At 33.2% G+C, this 22,018-nt stretch overlaps 1 protein-coding gene across 12 annotated transcripts; it reads right to left on the bottom strand.

Moving 5' to 3' along the window:
- Positions 1-6,044: 6,044 nt before the first annotated feature.
- Positions 6,045-21,050, bottom strand: LOC129887699 (probable CCR4-associated factor 1 homolog 11). Of its 12 annotated transcripts, XM_055962887.1 has the most exons (4): positions 20,034-21,050; positions 13,697-13,757; positions 12,755-13,608; positions 11,653-11,782 (listed from the first exon to the last, which is right to left on the bottom strand). In XM_055962887.1, the coding sequence occupies exons 1-3, from the start codon at positions 20,874-20,876 to the stop codon at positions 13,442-13,444; spliced, it is 1,071 nt and encodes a 356-aa protein (XP_055818862.1). In that variant the 5' UTR covers positions 20,877-21,050; the 3' UTR covers positions 11,653-11,782; positions 12,755-13,441. The 12 variants fall into 12 exon arrangements, 11 of the variants coding, with proteins under 11 accessions (XP_055818863.1, XP_055818864.1, XP_055818862.1 ...); XM_055962888.1 differs by lacking the exons at positions 12,755-13,608; positions 13,697-13,757 and adding an exon at positions 6,045-8,156 and having other exon boundaries at positions 11,643-11,782; XM_055962889.1 differs by lacking the exons at positions 12,755-13,608; positions 13,697-13,757 and adding an exon at positions 8,166-11,115 and having other exon boundaries at positions 11,643-11,782; positions 20,034-21,049.
- Positions 21,051-22,018: the final 968 nt, after the last annotated feature.

Below are 22,018 nucleotides of genomic sequence, written 5' to 3'. Positions count from 1 at the left end.
ATATATACGTTATAGTATTTTATAAGTGAATTAAATACTAGTTCAGAAGAAATCAGAAGGTCCCATCTAGTAATGGAATAAATAAATAATATAGTGGTACTGCTATTTAATACATTAAATTCAACCACCATGGATTATAATGAGATGATAGAATTTATCTGTCCTTAATTAGAAATTTTGAATTTGAGTCATAAAAATAAAAAATTATTCAGAGGACTACATCAAAAGATGAGTCATAGACTGCTCAAATTTAAATTTAATCAGATTTTATTATATGTATCAAATGAAAAACCAAAAAAACTACATCAAATTTAGAGTCTTAATTGCAATAGGAAAAAAAAAAAGAATCAAAAGAAGGGGTTTAGGTGTTTGGCCATGGTTGAGATTTGAAAAAGAAATAGTATTTATAATTAAAATTGAAAGAGAGATTTAAAAATTAATGTTATGTTTGACATAAAATCACAGTTCAAAATTTTACAAGGAAAACTTGAAAAATGCAAAAATTTGTTTTTCAAACTTCAAATTGTAATTATATATATTTTCTTTCAAGTTTGAAATTAAACCACCCGGCCATACTCGCAATTACGCCATACTATCGTTATACAGTCTCATAAATTCGCATTTTAAAAAAAAAATTATTAGTACATATGGACTTCCATCATCCATCTTATCATCGATATGCATCTTATGTTGCGGCAAGCATACTATGATGCGATATTTATAGAGGCTAAGAGGACAACTAGACGATTAAAGATCAAACAAGCGGATGCAATCAAAGAGCATCACCACTTTATCCGTCTTTTACATTTTACCTCTATTGTTTTCATTTTTGTAGTTATCTAACAATCCATCCAACTACCAAAGATTATCACGAGATGGATTGAATTATCCATTCTTGATTAGAAATCTCGCATTTAATTCAAATTAAATGAGCCAGTAAATTTCAAACATATATTAGTGAATAACAAAAATAAAATAAAATCTCTAGCTTGCTCCCCTTCATATGCATAGTTTGAAAAAGTAGTGCAAAAAAGAAGGGGAACTTTTGGAGTATCGATAAAGTTATCTTCTTATAATTTATAAGTCACGAGTTTGAGTTGTGAAAATAACTATTACTCCCTTTGTCCCACTTTAGTTGTCATGATGCGCTTTTCGAAAGTCAATTTGACTAATTTTTAAAGTTAAATTATATTGCTTTAACTCAATATTATAAAGTAAAAAATTAGATATTCAAAAATTATATTAAATTAGTTACAATTTTTTTCATATCAATATGATAAAAATATATATCGTAAAATATTAGTCAAAGTTCATATAATTTGACTCTCAAAAAGGAAATCATGACAATTAAAATGGAACGGGGGGAGTAATAGTTATATTAATGACATTTCTTAAAGTGTGGTTATTTCTCGAATCATGTATGAACACAAAATAATTTGTGCATCAAACTGTCATTTTTAGTTTTAAAAGAAGAGAGTTAAAGAGATTGAGACCGTTGAAGAGACTTTATATAATACTCCCTCCATTCCATATTAAGTAAATTTTTGAGAAATTTTTCATTATTCCAAAATAATTTAATTGTTCAAAATTCAAGATAGATGTTTGAAACTTTTTCCATATTTGTTATTTCATTTATTGAAGTTTTATATTTTTTAAGAAAGAAATCACACTACTTGCAAAATTATATTTATGATTTTACAAAGGGCAATAGTGAAAAGTATGATTCAAATTATGTCCTTGAATGTTTTTCTTAATATGTGTGTATTACCTTATAAATTCACTTAATATGAAATGGAGGGAGTATCTAATTTTTTGGCCTCACAAAATTTTGTAGGTGACTCCATTTAATGATATATAAATGAAAATTTGTTAAGTATGTATTAATAAGTCCATGAAAATGACGTTTAATTATAATTGCTGACATAATTAAATTTGTGTCCCATGGTTGGGAGTAAATGATTTATTACTTTCAAATTAAACAAAAGAAAATTACTTTTTCTTGTATTTTCAACTAATTTTTCAAAAGCTAATTGACTAATTTTTGAAGTTAAATTAAATTACATCAACTCAATATTTTATCATTATAATTTAGATAGTCAAAAACTATACAAAAGATAAGTTACGGCTATTTTAATGTCAATTTGATAAAAAAATATTAATTAAAAAATATTAATTAAAATTTATATAATTTAACTTTTGAGAACGCAAAATATGAAAACTGATTTGGAATAGAGAGCATAGTTCGTTTGGCTCTTAGACAAACTTAAAGTTTCTTTTGTAGTTCTCTACTCAAATTTTTAATATGAGAAATATATATTGAAAGAATAAAACAAAGCTTTTGTCTATTTTTAAAAATACTTTCGATAAATGACATTTTAAATTTATTATCTCTTACTTAGCTTTCAACTACTCCAACTCCCATCACCCCAACTCTCCGTCCCACTTCGTAGTATTTTTCTAAATTATACATATAAATATTTTAAAGATAATATCTTTTGCTTACTTATCAAAACACTAAAAAAAAAATTTAAAAAAATTTACTCTTCCCTAAAAAAATATATTTTCAAGAAAAGATTTCCATGAAAACATTTTCCTTAAAAGCACACCCTAAGAGTAAATTTTTACTCATATCCTATATGTATAAACATCTAATAAATAAATGACATATATCTTCATAGGGATGAAATAGGAGTTCATCAAACCCTCTTCGATAAAAATTACACTGTTTATATATAATTAAAATTATTTTATATGTATATAATAAATATTGAACCCCTTTTGACTTTTCGTGTGTTTATTTCTTTATATCTTGAATCCATTTAATAAAAATATTGACTCCACCACTATACCTCAGTTCTCCCAGATTAGAATATCAAAGGAGGACGTTGCAGATATCCGGGGCGAATACGACTTCTTCTAAGGCTAGAAGACCAAACTTATAATCTGATCATTAAACCATACATTCTTACCTTTATTTATAACTTTATATCTATTTTATATAAACATCGAGTGCAGATAATTCTTTACAGTATGTATACCGTAATATATGTTCAAGGTATTCAAAAGTTAATATATGTACATGAACACATAAAAGTTAATCTAAATATACAGTAAAATTTTTTATCAAAAATGTTCGCGTGAACACCTTGGCCTCTTACTACATTCGCCCCTAGGTTTGGGGGGGGGGGGAGGGAGCGTGGGGTTGAATATCACATCTATCACGTGTCTTCCACGTGCCTCCTAAAAGTACATTGACATGAGAGGGACCATCTATCCTCTATAGTTTTCTTAAATTTCTTTATTTAGGTTTCTTTCTAATTTTTATTTTTTTTACTTTTGTCTATACACTCAGATTCATTAAAATATTACAAGAATTTATAGTATATGTAATACGTAGTAGAATTTTTTATTTTTTACTTTTTGTTTAGTGAGTCTACATGAAAGAATTTGGACATACGGAGTCCACCCATCTCACGCTAGAGCTTCGTTAATGATGAGGATAAATATAAAATGATTTACTAACGGTAAAAGTATTTAAAAAATCCGAAACTTAATGATGGGGCAAAATTGGGGTATTTCATAGTGTTGAGACAAATTTGAAACTTTTCATGTTTTTTTATGATTAATTTAGAGATTGACTATGGTTTAAATTGTTCTTTTTTTTACTTGCATGAACAATACATATAAATTGAAAAAGCTTAAAAACAATATCTGGATTAAAGATATTTTGCGCATTAAACATATATAATGGTGGTGATAATTATGGGAAAGAGGGAAGCTTGAAGAGAGAATAAATTAAAAGCCTAAGGAAACAGATCTTCATCAACTAAACATAAGCAAAATAATCCTAAAATTCTATGCGTCAAAAGTCTTAAGGCATTCCGTCACTCGAGATCCAAGTCAACACCGACAAGGATATCTTGATTAATTGCGTCTAGGTCAGATTGGACGCAAGCTACCTCATAAGTTGTTACATATCAATCCATTTACGATGGTATCACGTTTTTCATTATTTAGATATCCTGAAATAGAAATTTAAGATTTTAAGTGTTTTTATGTGTGTTAATCCACTAATGTTTCAAAAATAAGTTGATCAACTCGGTTGGACTGCAAATTTGGCCAAGTCGGGTCTCACAGGTCTGGTGACCATTACTCAATTCATTTGCATCAATGATCTCTTTTTTAAACATTTCTATGTCACATAAAAGGAATTCAAAACTTAAGTAATTTTTGTGTGTAACCATTATCAAGATCCTATTCCTCACGGAGGATTCAAGGGTACCGGCCAAGGCTCCGACAGGATTTGCACCAAAAGTTAGCTAACATTTTTTTCAACTGGTCAAGAACTCCCTTTGAAACTGGAATCCTTACAAGAAGGTGTACGTCATCTTCTCATTTCGTCGTTGCTCATTCCCGTTAGCCGAAGTGTTTGGCCTTTCCTTCTCCGCACCCGCTCAGGCTTCGCCGACCTATCGCGTGTAAAAAGAAGAAAGTACAAAAGAATAGTAAACGGAGGATACCTATCCAAAAGTTTTCGCGAACCCACCCAAGTGAAACCAGTTTCCAAAAGATTGAGTGGTCTGCGCATAACACCTCCTGACGGGAAATTCCTTATTTATTTACCAAAGTGGGTCGCTTTTGAATTCATTTTTTTTGTTTTCTAATTAATTCCATTGATTTTTTAGAAATTAATCGACCGACTTTGTTGACCCCTAAACATGGCTCGACCGGCCTCACAAGCTTGGTACTTGATGCATTTTGACTAATGATATCTCTTTTTTAGCATTTCGGTGTCACGAAATAAAAAGTTCATGTGTTTTATTCCATCAATTTTCTAGAAATCAATCGACTAAGTCTGTTGGCCTAGGTCGAGTCCCACAAACCTAATGACAAGTACTCATTGCATTTCATTAATGATTTCTTTTTCAACAAATATATGTCAAGTAATAGGAATTCAAAATTTTGAGCATTTTTTGTGTGTTAGTCTATTGATTTTTAAGAAATTAGTCTACCGACTCCGTTGGCCCCCACACTTAGCCTGGTCGGGCCTCATAGGCCTGGTGACTAGTATTCATTGCATTTTCATTAATGATGTCTGTTTATTCATCATTTCTGCGTCACATAACTATAATTCAAGGTTTTAAAGCATTTTCCTTGTGTATTAGTACATTGATTTTTTAAAATTAGTCGATCGATTTTGTTGGGGCCAAAATTAGCCAAGTCGGGCCTCATAAGCCTAGTGATCAGACTCTTTAAAGACGATATCGAAAAGTAGTTAAGTGAGAGCTGTTTCTACAAGTTTGGGGATAGGGCAAGTGGGGAACTTGAAGAAAAACAGCAAACAACCTATACATCACACTGTACTGTTTTGTTTAATGGGTTGCTAGTACCTAACAGTGACCTTCAAGCTCATGTATAAAATTGCCTGACATCGAAATTTAATTCTGATATGACCTAAGGTCACATTTGGTGAGGTTGGGCCTCCAAATGGTCCTTAACTAGTCATAGATATTAAGCAAAGAGGATATGGTAGCTTTCTTTGATAAATACTAAATTGATGTCTACCTTATACTCTAGTTGAAGGGACATTTCATTTTCAAACCAGCTATAATGATTAAGGCTAGGGTGGTCCTACCTTGCTATCTAGGAAATTACATATAATAGTTATTTCTATCGATTCAATTTAAGTATCTTAATTTGATTAGACACAAAATTTTAAGAAATAAAAAGATTCAAGTCTTGGGAGTCTTAATGTACTTTGAATCTTGTTATCTTAAACCTTGTCATGTAAGACATTAGAATTAAGAGTTGCAACATATAGAGACATATTTTTAGACAGACTAAAAAGGAAGGACTCTGAATTGAAATAGGAGTAGATAGTTCTACGTTGACTCTATTCCAACAACTACTAGCTAGAATGTGAAAATTGTTCAATGGTCTCAACGCTGGTTGTCCCCTCTATCAAAATGGTGTGCAAGTATTGGCGAATTATCAGTTCAAGAACACAAGATATCCCAACAATGGCAATAAGTTGGAGGAGGAGGTTCATTTTACCACAACAATGGCAATAAGTCGTACTCATTTTGGCACCTTCGCAAGCTGTCACAAACTCTACATTGCCCAAAATACACAAACCATAAGTCAATTTACAATAGTCTTTTCCTAGTTACAACCAGGGAATGCCAAGTTACTTTCCTTTTAATCAAATGTTGTTATTGATACTTGTACATCCCTGTCCAAAAAAAAACAAGCAACTAGACCAAAACTACTCCAACCATGACCAACTAGTCAAGTTGTCACACAGGCCATATCTTAAATAATTAACTCAGAGCACGATCATCCACAAGGTCAGTGTAAGGACCGCATTGTGATGTAGACAGATTAGCCTACGCCTAATGCAAGTAACAGTGAGTAACTGATTTCATAGCTTAAACCGAGACCTATGAATCACATGGAGACAATTTTATCATTGCTCCAAGGCTCCCCTTCCCTCGTGATGCAATCCTATTGCATTGAAAAACATCTTCCTGTAGCTATATGGTTAAAAAGAGGAAAGAACTTTCCAACCACAAGCTCAAGCATTGAGCAAGGGATAAAAGCTAGTATAATGAACATCTAAAATAAATAGTCTTTCCGTTCCGTCCTAATTTATGTGGCATACTTTCTTTTCTAATATCACCTTTCTATAACTAGAAACAACTTAATTTTAAATTTCCTTTTTACCCTTAATGAAATGATTTATAGCCACACAAATGTTTGAGATTTGTTTGAGACCACAAATTTCAAAAATTCCATTTCTTCTCTTTTAACTTTGTGACTGGTCAAATTGTGTCATATAAATTTGAACAGAGGGAGTAATACTAGGTAGACTACTCAAATTGCAACACAAAAAGAAATACTTCTGTGTAAGCAAGCAAGCATCAACTATCTTTGTCAGAAAACTCATCAGCCTCCAACAACTGATTACATCAACTAATTTGGAACTACTAATCATATAAAGTACAGGCATTTTCTTAAGTCATTTAAACATAACTGAAGAGTGACAGAAATATAAAATTGGTATAAAATAAATGATTTTCAGAAGATATGTACTCAAGAATTTCTCATTAACATTTGGCAAAAAGTACTGAATTGATCAAAGCTCAATCATTACTGACCTGTGCTCACCCTTTGTCCAAGCAATACGTACCTTTGTAGTGCTCCTGATCCGACCTTTAAATCTTAACATACTTTCTTACTATTGCTTTAACACATCCCTTTATTCTTTAAATGATATACATGTCAAACCAACATCTTATGTTTAGCGTCCTATTGATTGTTGTCATGTAAAATGGGGCAAAAGGAGTAAATTCTTAAATAAAATCATTAATGCATAAAAAAATATTATAATGAATTAAACATTGTACTCTTTATTTAAAGAGAAGTCAAATTGCCACAAAACCAACCAACAAAAAGATACATATCCAATTTGAGATAGTTGTAATCCTTTAGTTTCAAAGTACATATCCAATTAAGATAACCGAATATCCACTTGTCAAATACATACTACAAAAAAAAAAGAACCATATACTCATCTTATTACAACATTTTTCACTAGCAATTATTTGAGAAGAGCAAAAAGGTTTGACCTGTATATTCCCTGGTAAACAGGAAGTAGGCATTTGAACATGATCTGGTTGAGATTTGAAAAAAAAAGTAGCATTTGAAGTAGAAAAAGGATATTTAAAAGTGTTATGTGAGTGAAAACTTGAAAAATCTCCTAGAATGTATTTTTCAAACTTCAAATTTGAAGTTAGAAATAATGGACCAATTCGATAAACAAACGGTTATTTGAACGTATTTTTAAAATGGTTGTTATTTCAAATTTTGGAACCAAAATCTATGGTAAAAAACAGAGCCTAAATAATGATCTGTCCTCCTCATTTGATGTGGCACCATCACTGGGCATGGTGATAAGAAGTCAATTCTTAATCATGTCGTATATTAGTGGAAATTCTATAAGGGCAAAATGCATAAATTTACACCCATCCAGTGAAATAAAAGTTTGGACTTACCTTCACTGATGTTTGATTCAATTGGTCCTAAAGTGTTTCCTTAATCACTTGAATGTCTACTTGCTTGGATGTTTTATCATACTAGACTTCAATCTTGTGTACCTTAATAATTCAGACAAGGTAAATTAAAGGTTTCGGTTTGCTCAAAAGAAGGTCTTCATCTAGCAGATTCTAGAGAGAGACAAAAAACTTATTTTCTCATAGCAACTGTACAAAGAAGAATTTTTTTCTGTGGGATCTAAGTTCCCATCAAGCAAGCAACATGCACACTTGACACTTCCACAGATTGACAGACATGATCCGAAGTATCATTTCTTCCATTTTCAGCCTAAAGAATAATAGAACTAATACTCATCAGTTCCACAAAAAGTTATCAATGAGGTATTATTTGTTTACAACATAAACAAGGACTTATTAACAATAGTACCAAACAAATGGATTAGCCAGGGAAGTACTTGGAAGATATAAGGGGCTTGTACAATAATTATTGTTTACCCACTAGCCCCTATATGAGTAATACAAATTGGGGGGGGGGGGGGGCAATTCATTTGTAAATCATCAAGAAAAGTGATAAACAAGTTCTCTACAATACAAAAGCTTTCTTTAGCAAATTTCTCGTCTTTCTTATCTAGCATTCCCTTAGAGATCTTGAGTGTAGTGTTTTAAGTAGACTTGGTATAGCAAGATCGTGAGTGAATCGTCAAGTGTCACATGTGCGCTTAGTTGAAGACCAAGGACGTGGCAATACACTATTACAATACATAGAAGACAAAAACTACGAAATAGTCTAGATGCACTTAAAGAATTGCCATCTTTGCTACGTCACATCTATGTCGCTGTTCTAGAAGACAAGAAGACCCAGTGTTATCAAAGGCGAAAAGCGCAAAAACGCTCTAAGGTTTGTTGGGGCTTTAAGCGCAAATAAAGCATGGGCTTTAATGAAAAAAGGCGCAAAGGGACAAAAAATACAAATATGAATGTTTAGTCCTAGACTAATAATTATAAACATGAATGACAAGTATATGACCAAAGAAATTGAAAAAAAACTATGATAAAGTAAAATATCAATTGTTTAGTGTCACTTCTTCAGAAGAAGCTCATTAGCAAGGAAAAGTTTGCTTTAGAACCTTGATGACAACACTGAAGCGCACATAAAGCGAGGCGAAGCGCTCAACACGTTTTGAGCCTCGCTTCAGGGCTTAAGCGTGCTTAAAGCGCACCTTTGGCTACACTGAGAAGACCTAGCAAAAAGTCACATAGATGTCCTTCTAGTAGACAAGAAGACTTAGCAAAAATGTATTTTAACCAAAATTCAACAATGCAGTTTAAAATCAACTCACCAAAACAGAATCTATCACCCACAAATGTTATTCATTCATAATTATGTCAAAGTACAAAGTTTTAACAGCAGATGGCCATAAACCATTACATCCCCAGGTTTATAATCAAAAAGTGTGATAAAAGATGACTGTGCTCAATTGGCAAAGGTTGGGAGACTTGTATTTAAATTTACTACTTCGAGTCCTATGTCAAATGAACTAAGTCCAGTACTTAAGTGGAGAAAAAGTAAAGAGTGAGCCCATCATTCCCGAGTTTCGAAAGCTACGTTGGCCAAAGGGTTGGCTCGTGACTGATTTCTTGATCACCAAACAATTGGCTGCAAAAACTCATCTGTTACGAAAGAACTCCCATCAACCAACTCGACATCATTCACTTCCAAACTCCCTCTTCTTCTAACCAGCTCAACCACATCACAACTTTAAATGATGCTTTTAAATGAATTTTGAACCACCTCTGCAACATACAATATTTAAGAGATGCTTATCTATAATCAACTGCTTACTTGAAGACAAACCACCGTAACTGACCCATCATTGTCAAGATTACACTGTGAATACTTGCAAACCATCAAGATTCAAACAATCCAATCTAACAACATAGCTCGTCATTGAACAATCTCCTTTCAAATCTCAGTTAATTCTCTCCATTTAATTTGTTTGAGCATGAACATTAAGGGGGCGTTTGGTTTGACGTATTGCAGAAATTAATCACAGTACAAAACTTTGTATTAGTTAATCCGGTATTTGGTTGACCATTTCACATTTGGTATAAATAATACCTTATTAAAAATACAGGAATCTCTGTATAACTTTATACAGAAGGTAACATGGAATAACACATGGAATAACATACTTCCACTTCAACTCTGCCGACAACCCATTTCTGTCTTTATTGCTCGTTGTTCTACTTCAACAAACAACCCATTATGATCTTGGGCACCAATTGAGTGTTTATTTGTTTTAGTTGGTTTTGTTGTTTGTAATTCTCATTGCTTTTGTGTTTAATCGGGTGAATTTGAACACTGTGGTAGCTTTGGTGATTTGGATTTTCTTTTGACCTCCCCTTCTAATTGTTCCTTCGCCATATCTGAGTCTCCATTTAATTATACATGTTTGTATTAAAAGATGCATTCACCAAAAATAAAGCTCCTTATGGGCGACATGATGTTGTTATTCTGTTAAGAAGGCAAGGGTAATAGTAAATGATACACCGTATGTCCAACTTTTGATACAATGGACCAAACGCCTGATAAAAAATAATCTCTACATTACAATCTTTGTATTACTAATCCCTACATTACAATTCCCGTATAACTTGTTTTTAAACCAAATGACCCCCAAGTCCTTACAGGAAACATAATCCTGTACACACACTGAATTTCATAAATTCAATAATTTTGCTCTTTGTATCACCAAGTGTAACTCATCTAGGACTAATAACTTCATAGCTCTAATCAATATCTAATGTTCTCCAATTTATCTTCTTGATGCAAATAAACCATATATATCAGGTTGAACAAATTGGACGTACAGGATGAATTACCAGAATTTATAGCTGTATGACCATATTTAACGTGAATTCTGAACCACCATTACAACAAAGTCTATTTAATGAGATTCTTCTCTAGTATTCAACTGCTCATCTCAAGACAAATAGTAACCGATCACTGTCTCAATTATATGCATCCTTCGTCTCCCTCACAATTCAGAACACTCCAATCCTGAATAGCACAAAACATTGATCTATCAATACAGCCTGGCATTAAACACCCACTTTCCAAGATTTCCAAGCTTATTCTCTCCATTTTCATCCTAAAGAAAAAGGGAACTAATACTACTCATGAGTTCCACAAAAGTTCTCAATGAGGTCTTATTTATTTTCAACATAAACAATGACTTATTACCAATAGTACCAAACAGCTGGCCCACCCCACCCAAAAAAAAGAAGAAGTAACAAGCACAACAGGAACTTAAAAGAACCGCCAAAGGTGCGAAGTTCTTAAAAATAAAAATCAGTGAACATGGTTTTTGAAGAAATAGGGCCTGGTAAATGCACAAGATAATATTTGGTAGTAACCAGTTCAGTACAAGTTGATAAAATGTATATATCATAGTTCTGCGGGAGATCATAATCTGTATAAATCATACTTGAGCAGCTGTTGCCCTGAGTGCTAAAAGTTACACTTGGAGGAATCTAGATTGCAGAACCACAAGCATAAATAGTCAAGATTTGAGAAGAGGAAGAAACCTGGCGAGGTTGAGAGACAAGTGAACTTGACTTCCCAACATCACTAAATGCATTGCCATCATAAAAAGTCCCAGGAAATCCACTATCATCATCCTAAGCTGGCATAGCTCCACAATCTTCACTTTGTTAACAGGCTTCATCTAACCAAAAAACCAGGCAAGTCAAGTCAAAAAATAACAATAGTTTCATCTGGTCATCATATGCCCTATTTCCAAAGAACATTAGCAAATATACAGCATATGCTATTACTATATGTAGTAGAAGACAACCTAAGAATATAGGACATTCATATATAGACCAGTGTAATAGAAGTACAAATGAAACATGGGCTTTAATAAAGAAAGGTGCAAATGGAGAAAAAAAACTATAAATATGTATGTATAATCCAAGACAATAATTATAAGCATAGTAGGCCCCCACTCCACTTTATCTTTAAACAAAGTTTCACAATAATCTACAACTGACCTCCATTGACCTCCATTGATTCTATAAAATTCCTCCTTTTATTTGCTATTGCTGCCCTGTCAAAGAATTTTGTATTAAAGTCCCCCTCCTTCAACCATAACTCTCTCGATTGTTGCCTCCAACAAACCTCTAGGGGCAGATGGCCATAGAAGTTATCTAACCTGGGATTTTCTTTCCTCTCCTTTCAAGGCACTAAGGCAAGAGAATACAAGCAAACATAATATTTTTCTAAGGTAGTCAGCATATGACACACTCGTCAATGTGACTTATTGTCACATTGGCTCAATAGCTCCACAAGATTCTTAGGTTGATAATGACAATCTTCTGGAAGTAACTTGTTACATAGTGTTCTATTTTCTGAAGGTAGTAGTAACATGGGATTCTTTGGAGGAGCAAAGCCATGCGATAGAACAGTGTCAAATGCTTTCGTGAAAGCAATTTCAGATTATGCTTCTCTACTCTTTGTTTTCTTAGATTTTACTGGTGATCCATCTTCATATCAAGAATCCTCTAAGACTGAGAATTTTCATGAGATATTAAACACCAAAGAAACTTCAAATTGCTATAGATTTCTCCCATGACTGGAGAGAGGAGGATTGAAAAAGTTATAATTAATTCTGGTATTCCTACGGAAGCTTACTATTCACCTTCCGATGCTTCCAATCATAAGGACCAGCCCGGGAAGCGTGTAGAAAATCCTCAACTCTCTTAGATCTGTCATCATCCTCAGTATCGAGAAAAGCAAATGGTTCACTGTCATGCAAGACAAAGCACAAAGTAAATATCAAAATGCAGTTGTTCTGTTTTCAAGGGCCTCAATTCCAAATTAGTGTTGAAGGAAACAAAAAGTAAGTGTTTTCCATCTCCTGTTGGTTTGAAGAAATTTGATCAACATTGTGAGAGCCTTGATCTGACAAACTTATTCCATCATCATCATGATCCATCGGTCAGGCTCTACAATTGTCAAATGCATCATCATATCCATATCTAGGCTGAAAGATTCAAAAGTTTGATCTGGTGAAATCTGGCCAGCAAGATCTGTTTCAGCTGGCACCGGCATCTCTCCACTAAATTGACAAATATATGCCTCAGATAGGGCGATATCTCATCCTTCTTGGGCATAGTCATCAACACCATTTCTTCAACACAATCTATACTAACAGAGAAGGTCTATTAACAACCAGTTGATAGTAAATCACATACTAAGAACCTTCAGCATCTAAACGAAAAAAACACAGGGCTAAAATCACTTATTTTGGCTTTTTTACACCAACCACATATAATTCCAAAGCCACAAAACTTTAGCAAAACATATATCAATGGACCCTGTTCTATCATGTCGAATTATTTCTGGTACAGATTTCCCAGGGTACCTCGAATGAACCAAAAAGGACACGGCAATTACTATAGATTCCTAGATTATTCAACAAAAGGCCCTTCGCACCACCTTCATCAAACTGAGCTGATATCTGATGATAAAGAGGATTTACAGCAAAAGCGGCTGTTAAATAGAAAAATAAATCATTTATAAAGTGAAAAGGGATAAGTCAGATGAAGAAGAAAATACTAAAGACAAGAAGCATGTATACCATCAAATTTCTTCACATTAAAAGAATTGAATGATGAGTCCAATGTTGATAAAGGCAATAACTGCAATTTGTACTCAAATTGGTTTAGGAACAGGAAAATTATTCTGCAATCGTTATTTCTTAAAGAGAACAAGAGTTTAAACATTTATTTCAAGAGTTTAGGCATTTATTTCTTGTCTATTATGGGATGGCATTTCTCCTGGTCATTGTCAAGGAGAAAGCAAGAGAAGAACATAAATCTAAAGCAGTGGAAGAGATAAAGATGATAATATGATGATTGTACATTGAGTTCGACCATGCCATAATTTTTTGTTTCTTTAGCTCAGATTGAGAAAATTTAAAAATCCTTAAATACATATTAGGAAAATTGAACTCGATAATGACGCAAATTCTTGATCAACCATCACCACAAAAAAAAACCAACATCCATATACTTACAAGTGTGATCATAACCCTATTAACTTGAATCAAAATTAACATACAAAAAGGGTAAGTTTCTAACCTTATCTTGAGAAGAAACTCTGATATGAAAAATGGATGCCGACTAAGGTGATAACTCTGATATGAACAATCGTTTCTCCTTTTCTTTACAAAGATATTACTAAATTTGTAAAAAAATTTAAGGGTATTTTAATCATTTTAAGTAAAAAGTTTGTCAATGAATTATTATAGATTCTATCCAAATATGTAACAAATTATTTACAAAATCAGTTCAACACTTCAAACTTATCAGCTATTTACAATTTTCAAGGATAATTGATTGCATTTGTCAATATGCAATAACGGATGCTACTCAGTTACATATTAACTTGGTTGATAAGAGTTTGTTTGTAACGACGAGTTTTGTAGTCATATTTTTATTTGGTGACCAAGAAATAGGTGAGAGCAAACCATTTGGGCTAACGTATGGTTTGAAACTCGAAGACGATGGGCTCACTCCTCTACTTTTCTCAACATAAAAACTAAACTTAATTCACTTGATGCGGGACTCAAACTAGTGAATTAAAACACATCCCCAACCTTTGCAAATTGAGCATAATCATCTTTTATCACACTTTTAGAATCTAAACCTGGAGATGTAATGATTAATTAGGTTGAAGCACCTAAGGACACGTGTGTGTTAACGAACTTGGTATATGAGATTTTGCCGTCTAAAAATTTTTACTCACATACTTAATTGTATTTTGTTTATTACAAAAGCATTTTGATTTTTTCTCTAATTATACACTAATACATAATGTTTTTGAAGTGTTTCGGTGGAGAATGTGAACTTGGAATGTTTTGCTTTGGTGTCGTTTGAGTAAACATTAAAAGTTAGTCTATCCTCGTCAGCCGGTGGTAGAGTGTAATTAATAAATTAGTCAACAATGGATCTATATTGAGGTCACCTATATGATTACTCTAATCTTATTTGGGCCTCTTACATTCCAATGCGTATTAAGAAGGTTCAGCATAATTCGTCTATTTCTGTGTTGACTATTAATCTATCGCAATCCTCGTAACTTTATTTGAAGTTGTTAGTTTTACATAAAACCTATACTAGTGGGAGGCGGCAAGTAATAGTCGAGGTGTAAGTAAGCTAACTCATACACCACAATTGGCCATAAAAAATGTCACCAAAACTATAATTATATGAACAAAAGTGAAAGACTTACAATTAAGTGAAATATATTAAGTATTAAAAACATGCAAATTATGTTCGAAAATCTACTTAAGAATTTGATTTAGATGTTAAGATGAAGTTTTAAATTTCTAATTCAGGTCAATGTGACTTGTTTTCCTAACAAGGCTCATTTATAATGATTCTTTAACAAGTAATATATCACTTATCCAGTTATGTTTACCATTATTAAGGTAGAGCACATTTGGTGAAGTGCCCGTTTTGACGGCCTTGATACCTACATTGAACTGTTGCCTAAACAAGGCTAAGCGCCTAACTTGAGCTTCACCTAGTTTCAAGGTTCAAGAGGATTAAAATGAGTGCTTAACAACACTAATTGAAACTACTAATTTCAATTGTCAATATACAATAATCATAATATTTGTTAACTCAAATTATGCAAAGCACCTCACTTGAGCTTCACCTAATTTCAAGCTTCACGCGGACCGAATTGAGCGTCTAACAACACTTATTGAACCTACTAATTTCAACAAACCATACAATAACCTAATACTACCTCCGTATCAATTTATGTGTCATTTTTTGAATTGATACAGAGTTTAAGAGAGAATTTTTTGAAACTAGTGGTCTAAAGTATGACATAATATTTGTGCAACTATAAAACTTTCGAAATTGGTGGCTTTGAACATGCCATAACATTTGTCTGGTTATAAAAGCTTCTCATTAAGGGTAAAATGGGAAGGGTAAATTCAATTATATTCAAATTTAGAAGTGTTTCATCTTATTAGAGAGGATTAACGGGAACAGAGGGAGTATTTCTTAATTGCTCTAATTATGCATTGTTTAAGTAAAATTCATCTAGGCCATAAAACCGCAATTTCATTTGTAAAATTGAGTTTTTAATTTTCAATGAAACAACTATAAAAAGAATGGCTTTGCAAATTTGAATTCATTTTTATGGATTTTGCAACTTTAGTAAGAGTAAAAGAGAGGAGCAATAGATATGTCAAGAACAAGTAGCAAAAGAAGGTGACTTAGATAATAATAAAAGGAGAAGTATGGTCGTCGTTAGAAGTAAAAGATGAAGAAAGAAATGAATCGAAAGAAGCAAACAAACTATAATAGTAAAAGGGAATTATAAATTGGAGAAAACAAAAAAAATATATCGATAAGGAGAATGTGGAAATCTAAAGGGAGAGGATTAATGAATCGAAAGAAGCAAACAAACTATAATAGTAGAAGGGAATTATAAAGTGGAGAAAACAAAAAAAAATATCGATAAGGAGAATGTGGAAATCTAAAGGGAGAGGATTTATAGTACTTGAAAACGAAGGGTCCTACTATCTCTCTTCTTTCTCGATCTATTATTTTAAGTCATATTTAATGAATAGACCATTTCTTATTGGGATCACTTTGCAACTCATTAATTGAAGCATCGGAGCACATCACTTCACCTGAGGTAATAACATTGGCATCTTTCAACCGCTCTAAGTGATGAAGGCATGGCTTTTAATAACACTTCAAGAACTTGCTCAATCATCAAAGAGTTGTGATCTATTTTGGAATGTTCTTTAGATGGAAAAACGTAAAAGCCAAGTTCAAAGTTGCAAATGAAGTGAATTTGAGTTCTTGAAACTTGTGAAGGTTGTGGAAATGACACAAGTTGGTTGAGAATTTTTAGGTATTCAAATGTGGAAATGACACAAGTTGCATTTGGAGGAAATTTCGTGTACGGAAATTCAAAAGCTTATGATATATTTAACATCAATTACAAACCTGTTTGACCAAGTTTTCGATAAGTTTAAAACATTTTTCCTTCTTTGGAGATGGGTAGAGAAATATAGGGAAAGGAACAGGCCTATGAAAAAATCCCAAGGGAAATCCTTTGGAGGTACCTGTAGAATAAAGGTGTACCAATGGCTTACATTACGTCGATAAAGGACATATATGATAGAGCTAAAACTCAGATTAGAACGGTTGGAGGAGACTTGGAGCACTTCCATGTTGGGATGGATTGCACCAGGGATCAGTTCTAAGTCCGTTTCTATTTTTCTTGATGACAGATGAGTTGACGCGGTATATTTTGGATGAGGTGTCATGATGTATGTTATTGGTAAATGACATAATACTATTAATGAGACACGTAACAGAGTTGATGCTAGGTTGAAAGTGTGGAGACAAAATATTTGGAGTGCGAATTTAGAGACTATTCGAGAGAGAAAATCTCAAGTATTTTAGGTCTATAATCCTATAAAGTTAGGACATCAAAGATGATGTCACACATAGCATTGGTGTAGCATAGACAAAGTGGAGTCTTGTGTGATCAAACGGTACAATCTAAACTGAAAGGTAAGTTCTGCAAAATGGTGGTTAGACCGTCTTTGTTGTATGGGTGGAGTGTTAGTCAGTCAAAAACTCTCATGATCAGAAAATGCAAAGTAGTGGTTAGACCATCTTTGTTGTACGGGTGGACATGAGAATGCTAAGATGGACGTGCGGACATACTAGAAGTGATAAGATTAGGAATGAGGATATCCGGTATGTTGTTGTTGTTGGAGATTTCTGATGTTTGGCCAAAAAGGAAAAAAAAATCGTAGTAGAAGCAATTCTTTTTTGCGAGGTAGAAGCTACAAAAAGCCAACAAAAGTAGAAATATCCTTATCATTAATTTTCATGTAAATTTATTGATTTCAAAAGGAAAATCAACCATTAGAACGATGTCCCTTTTTCTTCACATGACTTTTTCGCCATCACCACTCCAATCTTCCTTTAAATAAATCTAAACTTTTTATATAGAATAAAACTAACAACTTCAATTAAAGTAGGAAGACTGTGGTAGGCTAATAGTCGATGCAAACATAGACAAATTATGTTGAACCTTCTTAATATGTATTGAAAGAAAGAGGCTCGAATAAGATGGAATAAATTGATTATTCATATAGGCGACCCCAATATAGAGGCATTGTTAACTAATTTATAAGCTAGTTTTTAATGTTCGCTCAAATGACACCAAAGCAAAACATTACACAATCCTCACCGAAACATTTCAAAGACAATATGTATTAGCGCATATTTAGAAAATAAATTCAAAATGATTCTAGAATCACCAAAATATAATTAAGTATGAGTCAATATGACGGACAACTCCATCTTAATTGCAAAATCTCACATACCAAGTTCGTTAACACACGTTTCCTTCAATGGTTCAACCTAATAAATTATTAATCTCCAAGTCCAGATGCCAAGAGTGTGATAAAAATGACTACACCCAATTGGCAATGATTGGGGGTTAATATTTTAATTCACTAGTTTGAGTTCGACCTCAAATGAACTAAATCTAGTATTTAAGTGGAGAAAAGTAAGGGAGTGACCACCATCCCCAAGTTTCAAAAGCTACGTTGGTCCAATGAGTTGGCTCCAAACCGATTTCTCATTGACCAAAAAAGTTAACTACAAAAACTCATATGTTAAAAAAGAACTCTCACCAACTAAGTCAACAACATTCACTTCCAAACTACCTCTAACCAGCTCAACCACATAACAACTTTAAATGATGCTATGACTTTTGAACCACCTCTGCAACAAAAAATAATTAAGAGATGCTTATCTATAATCAACTACTTACTTAAAGACAAACCATTGTAACCAGACCCATCATTGTCAAGATTAACCATCTAATACTTCCAAACCATTAAGATTCAAACAATCTAATCTAACAACACAGCTCATCTAATTGAACTATCACATTTCAAATCTCAGCTACTTCTCTCCATTTCATTTGGTTAAGCATGAAGATTAAGTCCTTACAAGAAACACGAATCTTGTACACAGACTAAACTTCACAAATTCAATAATTTTACTCTTTGTACCACTAAGTGAACCCATCTAGGACTAATAAATTCATAGCTCTAATCAACATCGAATGTTCTCCAATTTATCTTATTGATGCAGAAAACCATATATTTCAGGTTGAACAGATTGGATACACAACATGAATCACCAAGATTTATAGTTGTATGACCATGTTTAATGTGAATTCTGAACCATCATCGCAACAAGGTCTATTTAATCATATTTTAATCTAGTATTTTATTGTTCATCTCAAGACAAATAGTAACCGATCACTGACTATGACTGTCAAATTATACACATCCTTCTACTCCCTCACAAGTCAGAACACTCCAGTCTTGAATATTCAAAACATTGACCTATCATTCAGCCATGCACTAAACCCCACTTTTTGAGATTCAAGCTTATTCTCTCAATTTTTAGCCAAACCACAGCTATGTTCTGATTTTCAATTCCATGTGGGAAACACAAATTTTTTTGATAAGGAAACGGCATACGATGTAATTATTGGGAATCGGACTCGGACTCTCGTTGGGGCTTTAAACCCACTAGACCACTGGACCAAGGTAGACTGACTGAATTTCACAAATCTGATGATCCCACTCTTAGTATCACACTAAAATGAAGTAGTCTAGGACACATAAATGCATAATTTCGGTCTTAACATGCAAGGTTCCCAAGTTATACCAGTACTCAAAACTTACATGACCAACCTTATGCTTTTGATTGAGTTATATGAATGCACACATAAAGGGAATGCATATAAATTAAGGAACACAAATTAACCAAACTAAAACTCCTTTGGATTAGCAATACGGATTGTACAGAAATTCTGAAATTAAAACACTACATCTAGGGAGAAAGAACCTCTAACCCAAAGAGAACACCACCAAACTTCTCGGTGCGAGCCTCATTGTCCTCTAAGTAGACCTGCTTTAGTTTCTGAAATGCGTGCCAAGTGACCAAGCTATCCGAGCCAGCCTGATGGCTATTCCCCACAAGCCGGTTCACCATGAGAGCATCTGCAACCCTGTCCAATCCTCCATAAAGGCCCGGGAAAAACACGATCATATGTTTCACATCATAAACCCTTTCACCAAAAAAGACCCTCAACAACCCCAGAAACTCTGTCAACACACCTGGCAGCTGAGAGCCCGTAAGGACCTTAATCAGGTAGCCAAAATCATAAGCACTGTGAAAAGTGACATAAGAAACAGCATCGTTGCAAAGCAGCCCAGACGACATCATCAATTCAGCAAAGCGGGTGGTATCAGCACCACGAGCACGCGTCTTCTTAAAGTCCATACCGTGATCACGGAGCAACTCGATGGAAGAGGGCGCATGATCATCGTGCAACACATCAAAATCACGGAAGTTAAACTCCCAGATAAAACCAAAATTACAGCCAAAGTCCGGCAGGTTACCGTAAGCATCAGTCAGAGTGATACCTACCTGAATCAGCTTAAGAGCATCAACATTCATTTTCAGAATGTTGTAGTGTTCAATCGGGTTCTTATCATGTATATCCGACTGGTATATAACACCAGGGAACTCTGTATCCATTGAAATAAAAGGAAAACGGTCGATCAAGCTACGGATCAATGAAAACTCAGATTCCAGATTGTTCGCCCAAACAGAACGGATGAAAACAGGTTTTTTCACGGAGGAGAATGGAGGAGGTGGTGGGATGACAATGGCGTAGGTCGACATGATCCAGATGATCAAAGCTAAGAGAATGATTTTGGGATTTTTCCAGAATGGTTGGTAAGGTTCGAAGAAGGCGAAGATCCCTATTTATAGGAAGAGGAGGAGTTACACTCTATATGTGAGTGTATAGGGAGCAGTGAAGGCGAAAATAGCTTTTTCTCACAGTTTTCCTCGCAATATTCTGGGTCATCTAAATTTTAATTTGCGTAATAAATAATGATTTTATGGTCAAAAATTCGAAATCAATACTTTTAATTAAGGAGAGGAAAATAATGATTTTATGGTCAAAAATTTAAAATCAATACTTTTAATTAAGGAGAGGAAAATCTGGAACGGTGGAGGTGAAAATAGTGCGGGCTTTTTCTCATTGTTTTTCATACGATATTTCGTATTCGCTTTAAAAATTAATTAATTTTAATTCTCGTCATAAATAATGATTTCATAGTCAAAAACTTAAAATCAATACTTTTAATGAAGAAGAGGAAAACGTGGAGCAGTGGAGGTGAATATAGTGTGGGCTATTATAGCTTTTCTCAATTTTTTTCACACAATATTTTATATTCGCTTTGAGGGTCAATTAATTTTAATTCAATATTCATTTTGGGGCTATTGTAATTTTTTTTCTATTGTTTTTCATGTGATGTTCAATATTTATTTTGGGGCTCAATTAATTTTAATATGCGTCCTAAATATTACTAAATGCAACTTTATGATTAGAGCTCAAAATCAACACTTTTAATATATGATAAAAAGTCTTTCATATTACATTTAAAAAAAAAATGTGACACGCAACTGTGTTGTCCATGCAGATGACAATTATGTCACATTTTTCACGTTTCGATAATCAATTAGATCGATTGAATATATTAGAATTAAAATTTTGAGAAATTCAAAACTTATTAAGGTAATGTAATAGAAATTATAATATATCTTGGAGTATCAATTATTATATTATATTTAGAACTTAAAATTAATTAAAGTCCTTATTTGATTTAGACGAGAAATCATAATATTACACTTTTTAATCAATTAGATTTTATTTTTTAAAAAAAAATAATTTTTTTTATAATTCTATTTAAGTGATATTTTGATCACTTTACCGAAAACATATGAATTCCTTTTCTTCTTTTTTCTTCTTCTATATT

This window comes from Solanum dulcamara, chromosome 4, assembly GCF_947179165.1.
Source record: "Solanum dulcamara chromosome 4, daSolDulc1.2, whole genome shotgun sequence".
Taxonomy (NCBI): domain Eukaryota; kingdom Viridiplantae; phylum Streptophyta; class Magnoliopsida; order Solanales; family Solanaceae; genus Solanum; species Solanum dulcamara.
The sequence above is the reverse complement of the archived record's forward strand: the minus strand, read 5'-3'. Positions and strand labels throughout refer to the sequence as shown.

Excerpts from the sequence above, each read along its gene's own strand:
- LOC129887699 (XM_055962887.1), bottom strand. The coding sequence starts at position 20,876 with ATGTCGACCTACGCCATTGTCATCCCACCACCTCCTCCATTCTCCTCC. Across the intron at positions 13,758-20,033 it reads GTGTTCTCTTTGGGTTAGAG|TTATTGCCTTTATCAACATT; the intron begins GTTCTTTCTCCC and ends TACAAATTGCAG. Across the intron at positions 13,609-13,696 it reads TAATGTGAAGAAATTTGATG|CCGCTTTTGCTGTAAATCCT; the intron begins GTATACATGCTT and ends TCTATTTAACAG.